This window comes from Limulus polyphemus, unplaced genomic scaffold, assembly GCF_000517525.1.
Source record: "Limulus polyphemus unplaced genomic scaffold, Limulus_polyphemus-2.1.2 Scaffold2154, whole genome shotgun sequence".
Taxonomy (NCBI): domain Eukaryota; kingdom Metazoa; phylum Arthropoda; class Merostomata; order Xiphosura; family Limulidae; genus Limulus; species Limulus polyphemus.
Window position 1 is genome coordinate 106301 of NW_013667764.1, and position 7704 is coordinate 114004.

At 28.7% G+C, this 7704-nt stretch overlaps 1 protein-coding gene across 1 annotated transcript in view; it reads left to right on the forward strand.

Annotated features, from left to right (window-relative positions):
* The window catches only part of LOC106466109 (probable ATP-dependent RNA helicase DDX23), a 64750-nt gene that overhangs the window by 3075 nt on the left and 53971 nt on the right, over window positions 1–7704 (forward strand). Inside the window, 1 exon segment of the mRNA XM_013926349.2 lies at window positions 4999–5104. Within this exon segment, the coding sequence (XP_013781803.1) occupies window positions 5019–5104 (86 nt within the window). The 5' untranslated portion in view covers window positions 4999–5018.

The window sequence follows — 7704 nt, forward strand, 5'->3', positions numbered from 1 at the left end:
AAAAGCTGAGGAAGAACTTTTTATAAGTTCTGGAAATGTTATTGAAAATATGTGAATATGAATAAATAATATTTTTAATATTCTTTCATATGTTTTTGCCCAGTAAATTTGAGTGGGTCGCCATAAGCTGTGGTCATGAATAGTGGGTCTCGGTTCTAAAAAGTTTGGGAACCCCTGGTCTAACGAGTAAACCACTGAAAGTATGACCTGTTGTAGTTCAAAAGTTTGTGTAAAATGTGGTATGGTTAGCTCTGGGAAGTAGGTTTAAGAGTAATGGTGAATTATAATTTATATGCTAGAGATGGGCTACATTAAGCAGGTTGGAAGGCACTGGGAGGTTTTTTTTTAGCTCTAAGTATTATTATGCTATTGATGATAGTTTGATTTAATGTGCATAGAGATAAGGGAGCTTAAGAAATTGGGAATAAACAAATTAACAGGATAGCTAAAGCAGTGAGGAGTTTGGAAAAATGAAGTTCATAGCATAACAAGTGAAGAAATAGTTATATATAAGTGTAAGATTTAATGATAAATGTAGGATTAAGAATAAACTGTTATTCTAATGTTTGGAACATGATTAAGAAAAAACAGAGTTCAAGGCTGTAATTAAAATACAGTATTATGATATATTGTGAGTTGCTGAAACTTGGTGAGATTAAAATAATACTAATAATAATAAGTATTTTGAAATTCCTGGTTATAAGCTGTTTACTTATGAAGGACTTGTAAGAGAATCTCAGATGGCTCTTTATACAAGGGATGATCTTCAGACTGTTAGGATTGAAAAATGGAAGTCAAGGGGTTGAAATACTATATATGTATATATATATATATATATATGTGTGTGTGTGTGTGTGTGTGTGGTTTTTATCAGGTGTTTTGAGGGTAGAAAGTTTCAAATTGGTAGCTGTTTTAACTTATAGGACACCTGATCAGACAGAATTAGTCAATTAGAAATTTTGTAATGATGTCAGGTTCTCTATAAGAATACTGTTGCAATAATTATAGGCTACATGTTATACACATTGATTGGGATTGTAAGGAGTCAAATATTGAGGGAGAGAGATTTTTTCAACTGATTCAGAAGGGTGTTCTGTACCAAATGATCAGAGAACATAGTACCATTTGGGATTACATTTTATGTTTATTGTTAACCCTTTCCATGTCATCGTGTTTGTTGACTCGCAATGAAAATTTTATTGAACTACTATTTCAATTATATATGGCAATAAGTTTGGTATCAAACTTTAACTTATAATTCAAATTTTGGTATTATACATTATTCAATAGTTTTGTGTGTCATGTGGTATGTTGAATGCAACACTGGTTGTCACTGTGATGTCAAAATACTAAGTCTATAGTTTCGTATGAACTAGGAACTCAAATTACCAATATTGACAAGCTAGAATATAAAAGAACCTTGTATCTTTTCTATTTGCTGAGATATCTCTTTCCATTTTTGGAAATGGTCCCTTATACATACTTACTTCAGTATATGATGTGAATAACCAATCAAAGCTCAGAATGTCTCCCTAGTGGCTTTCTCACTCATTTTAAAGTGTTAGGATGCCATCTTGTTCTTTCAAACCAAGATTTCAAGGAGGTAGGTTGTGTCTTTAGCCTCCTTGAAATTTCATAATGCTTTAGACCCAAATACAGCTTAGTTACTAAGCTTGATAAATTATAGTAGAATTCTATGGTATCAATATAGAAATTTATGATGTTTTGGTTATTCAACTGTATATATAAGATCTAAAAAAATATGTGATATCCTCCACATGTGAAAGTTTGAAAGGCTCAGCAACCTATGTCAAACATTAAGAGAGTACAAATATCATAATTAGAAGAGTGAATTGTTTGCTTCACTTCCTTATTTACTCTTCAATGTTTTAAGAAAAATAAGGTTAAGAACTATTTCTAAATAGTAATAATCTATTTATATGTATAATGTATAATAATTCAAATGTGACTGTATTTTACAAAATACTAGATTACTAAAACACTGCTAAAATTGGCCACTCTGTAAAGACTAAGTGTCAGTTTTATGTTATTGGATACAGTAATGTGAGAGCAAGTGTGCCTTGTCATTGTAACTTCTGTATTGTTAGCCAGGTATGGCTGAAACTGAAAGGCAAATATAATAAATATATATATATAAATGTATAATGTTATGAGATTTAAGCTATTTAATCTAAACATTTATGTTTTTGTGTTATAATTGGTGTTCATTCTAGAATGAAAAAGACATAAATTATATTTATTTTCTAATTTTTTATGGTGGTTGCAAGAAAGGTCAATTCTACTGAACCCATACCAAGATTAATTACTAAAAATAACAGATATACAGTTTTTTCTTAAGAAACATTTGATAACTATCTGGACATTATAAAGATTTCATATGTGAAATTAGAAAATTTTCTGATGTATAAAACTATTTTTAATATTAAAATAAAAATTACTTTGCATATTGTATTGGCAACTTGCGAAAATAAAAAAAAGACATGAGAAAAACACTGCGTAAGAAACCTTAAGACTTAATAAAAATATTTGATATTTTGCTTATGAAAGAATTGTAATGTTTACTGATATTCTGCCAAATTTTGTTAACATAAGCTTACTAACTTAAAAGCTATAGCATGAAAATTATAACAAGCACAAAATGATTATGAGGTTGGTTCCAGAGACCGAGTCCATGTTGAAAGAGTTAATAACTAATGAGGTTATGAGTGCAAATATTTCAACAGGGAAACATGGGGCCAAGTGGTCACTGCATAATTAGGTTCAGTGTTTATCTACATGTTGTTCAAAATAAATTACATTTTGGTTTCAAATGTTCAGAAAGCTAATTTTGATTCTGAAAAAACTGTAGAGTGTCTGATAACAGCTTTCCCAAATTATTAAGTGAAATAGATGCATCAAAGGGAAATATTTCTCACCAATTTTTAACTTTCTTTAAGGACATTATTTGTTTTCTTAATTCAATTTGCTGAAGAAGTCCCAGAAGTGAAAGACCTAGACTTTTTTTTTTTACAAAATTCAGCTTTTGATAGAGGATTTAGAGGTTTAAGTACCAGTTATTAAGCAATTATTCTTTCTAAAGTAGTTATTCTGACCATTTTTAGTTTATAACCACATGTTTATGATTCAAACACAAGACAAACAAATCAAAAACTAAAGAAAGTATACATAAAATATTTAATGCATTTTTTTATTAAAAGTATGGTGAGCCTATTCTTAATTTCACTATTTATATTCATTGCTTTTTTTTCTTTTGTAGAAGACAATGTAATATTATTTATTCCATTAACTTAATTAAACACTTAAACTACTATTCAAAATACATTTTATTATAAATTAATGGATACTTTTTGTCATCTTGAGTACATTAAAAGCCAGTTGCAACTTGAGTTTGAAATGAAATATCTATTTTGTTGCTGGAACGTGTTTTATATCTACTTTTAACTCTTTACAAGCTGATTCCAATTCAGATGTTTGCCATTCAAGTTTTTAGTAACGTAAAGGTATCTGTTCTATGATATGCAATGTGATCAGCTGTTTATGGTGTTTGCTGTAATGGAACTCTGCATTTCTTTAATTGTTTATAGAAAGAAAACAATTCATGCATCCTAACTATGCAACATTCTTTTGATAAAATGTAGACTTTTTGAGCACTTATTATAATTTGTTTAGCTAAATGAATAATCAGTTGCATATTTACACAATATACATTATGGCAATAGCAGTAATTATGATTGTCAAAACAAAAGTGTTAAACTGTGATTAATTCAGGTATCAGACATCAGGGGAACTAACCACAAGAAACCTTTATGGCAACAGTTTAAGGACATATGCTTGTCACATATACAGTGGTTGATTTTATTATATAACTGGCAATAATAGTAGTAGATAGATACCTCATTTGAAGTTTTGAGCTAGATTTTCTGAATTTTTTAATTAAATGATTCAACATTTTTTATTGCTGTTTTTTTTTGAAATAATTACATATGTTGACAATGCCAACTGGCAGGGTACATTAGAAATACTTAGTATGGAAAGAATTAATAGATGAACTATTGAGTTGGACATACTCAACTCATAATTGCTTTTGGGAGTGTGGACACCCAGTGGCTGGCTACAGATTTAATAGAACGTATTAAGAAGGGCTGATGTGATTTCATCTTAAGTCTATCATTTTCCTTCCAGTTACTTTAGAACAGTACACTACAAAGTAAGTTTATCAAACCCCACACAGACAACTTATTTTGATCATCACATATTGCCAAAGTGTAGTTTACTAATGCAGCAATTATATTTTTCTTATGGAAGAAATTTATCAGGACAAAATATAGACCCCAAATGCTTTCTTTGTTCAGAAGGGTGTCCAGTTTGCCTCCAAAGGAAAAGTTTCTAAACTAAATGGTTTTGTTATCTCATCTGCCAGAATTAAGATCAGAAATTGGAAGTAACAACCTTATTGCTGATTGTCCATAACTTAATGTTAACAAAATCTGTTGGGTTTATATGAATTATTACCAGTGTTAATGTTTCTAGTAAACTGCCTGAAATATAAGTTTTCATTCCCTTCTAACCATTTGTTGCTGATATTATTAACAATCTTTTTAAACACTATTTTGTAGACACTCAGATTCTTGTATTTATTCTCAGAAGCTAGTCGTTTTATTAAATGGAGCTGTGTAAAGTTAAAGAACATGGGGTAACAATGAATAAATATGTACCATTAATTCTGAATCTCTGATTAGCATAGCTAACAGAAAACATTTTTCTCATGAAACTTGATTGACTGTGGGAAAATGAAATGATACTGTGATATTTCCTGTTGGAATTGATTAACTTTAAATCTAAATTTTGTCTTGCATATGTATGGAGTCATTGTACAAAATTTTGTGTACTGAAGTATTTAATGTATAGTATATTTAATTTTGTTGTTAAATTGGAAATGAGGCTAAAGTAAGTGTCTGATGATTTTTGTGTTTTCAGGGAAAATATTTCAGAGAATTATGGGAATTGAAGAAGAACCTGTTAAGTTATCAGTTGATATCAAGAAACAGGACAAAGATCGTGAAAAAGTAGAAAAACGTCGTAGGTAAGTTTAGCAAATTGTTAAGCCAGCTAATCACCAATAAAAATAATAGAAGAGACCTTCAAAAAATTGGGATTTAAAACATTTTTCAGTATATATATATATCATAATAATAAAATATTTGCAATACTTAGTAATAAAAATTAATTTTACTTGGTTGAGCCTCTGAAATTATGTAATGTTAAAAGTACTTTTTTCTTTTTTGTATCAAAGGAAGGAAACTTCTTTGTTTTGAGTTTTGATGTTATAGTCATAGAAATGTACAATTTAAGATTGGACCATGCCATTATTATATTCATAATTACTCAGTTTATAAATGAGAATTTTTTTGTGTTATAAGATACATGTAAATGTTTCAGCTATTTACTAATGAATTGCATGAGTGTGTTTCCTGTTGTTAACAAGTAAGAGTGTATGTCTTTAACATATAACTTCTCCAGATTCTATCCTTGTGCTTGATATATTTTTGGGGTTTTAAGATGCATGTCTGAAAGCTACATGAATTATTTTTGGACAACCAACATAGTGAAATAGTCTTGCTAAACCATGCACTCAAGCGCAAAAGGCCTCACAGCCAAAGTAAATGCTAAATTTCTTCATTTCTGTATATATTTTCAATTGTTGTTTTATATGTCTTAACAAAAGTAACTAAAATATAAACATTAGAGATATCATAAGATTAGTTGTGCTTTAGTAACCCTACTTTTTTCTTATTATGTTGGTTATCCAAAATTAATTCATGTGGCTTACAAATATGCATTTTAGGACACACAAAATAGATCGGTCACTAGAATAGAATGTTCTGAAACTACTATAATTCATCTGGCTTTCTAACTATGCTTTAAATTGGTTTAAAAAATTCCATTACTGCTAGGAGCAAACACATTGAGCTTTTTCTTGCTTTAATTGTCATATATATAAACAACCAGTCTTAGTGTTCCTGTACATTATAATATGCTCTTTTCTATTGGATATAAACATCCATTAAACAAGTAAAGTGATATAATAATTGGCTTGAAATGCTCAAAAAAAATGAGAGGGCTTCCAGTAAATTTCAAAAATATATTAACATCTCAGCAAATCAAGAAGGTAGGAGATCCAAATTTTAAATTCTTGCTTGTTGTTATAAACAATTTTTGTTTCTAATTAGATTTAAGTCTCAGCAGCATAAGCATAAAGGAGTAATTTAAGCCAGATTTCTCACGTGATGAAGAATAGTGAAGCTTTAAAAATGTTTTATATTTCCATTTGAAATTAAGACATAGTTTTAAAAGTTGAATTATAAACTACACTTTGATACCAGTTTGATTGAGGTATATTGATAATAAAGTTGTTTAATTACATTTTGAATGTAACTCTGATACACTTTGACCATATTGTCTTTACAGGGTTAATCAACTAAATTGCCAAGCTCTAGTTGGAGATAATAATTTTGTATTTTGCAAATAAAGAAGGATTCTATCTACAAGTAGTTTTTTTTTATCCGTTCAAAACATTATTGCTGTACTGTAAAAATTAGTTTCTTTCTTCAAAAACAATAATTATGCGCCAGGGGAAAAAATTGTGTCTAAAAAATTTAAAAAAAAAATACTGTTGTATGGTTATATGTAATGATTTTCAGTCTTATCAGATCAAATTTTGTTTATGTTTTTATTTGTTATAAAATTGTTCATTTTCATCCAAATCAAATTAAAAGTTTATTGCAGATCTTTAAGGAATTTGTTCAGTTTTATCAGCAAAATAAACATACATGTATGCTTTCAAGCTCCCTATTAGTAAAGCTAATTATGAATAACCATTTACTTATCTCACTTTAGTTTTATAAAATTCACAAGTAAAGGTATAAAACATTTGTATTGTACTTTATTTTAGTTAAGGCCACTGAAATGCCAATGAGTGGATAGTGTTTTGTTTATAAATTGCAATAGATTAAATATGAGAAATAATTTACAATTACAGTAATTAATGTGTGGTTTACATGTTGGCATCGTTACTTGGACATTTTCATTATTTTTTATACTTTATTTTGTTATTCTGTTGTAGATTAACATGTAAGTAAACTTGAATGTTTTCATGCAGTTTAGCTCTCTGAACTGCCATGGGCACATATGTTCTAATGTCCCATTCTAGAGCACTGCCATGTGAGTTGGTAATTTTTAAATTATCATGAAGTAAAGGTATTCCCCTCAGACTTACCAAATTTTATTTATAAATCATCAGCAGTTGTGTATTTGTAAAATGAAATACTTAATTGCAAATCAAACTACAACATTTTATTGTAAAACAAATATATTTATTAAAGTCATCAACAGCTTAACTCTCTCGGCATGGGCTCAGTCAATTTTACTTACCACATGACCTCTTTGTACTTGATTGAAGTCTTTATAGATTAATACTTCTAACTTTCAATATAGTGTGCAAATCTTTACAAAATTTGGCAGTCTTTCAGTTAACATTATAAATCTTTCACTTACAAAAAATCTTATTTTTAGTGAAGTATTTTTAATAAACTAAAATAAAGATTTGTCCATGAATATATTGAGTATTTGTTTTGAATAGTCTGTGTTCAAAGTGATTTTCATGTTAAGATTAAAAATACTTTT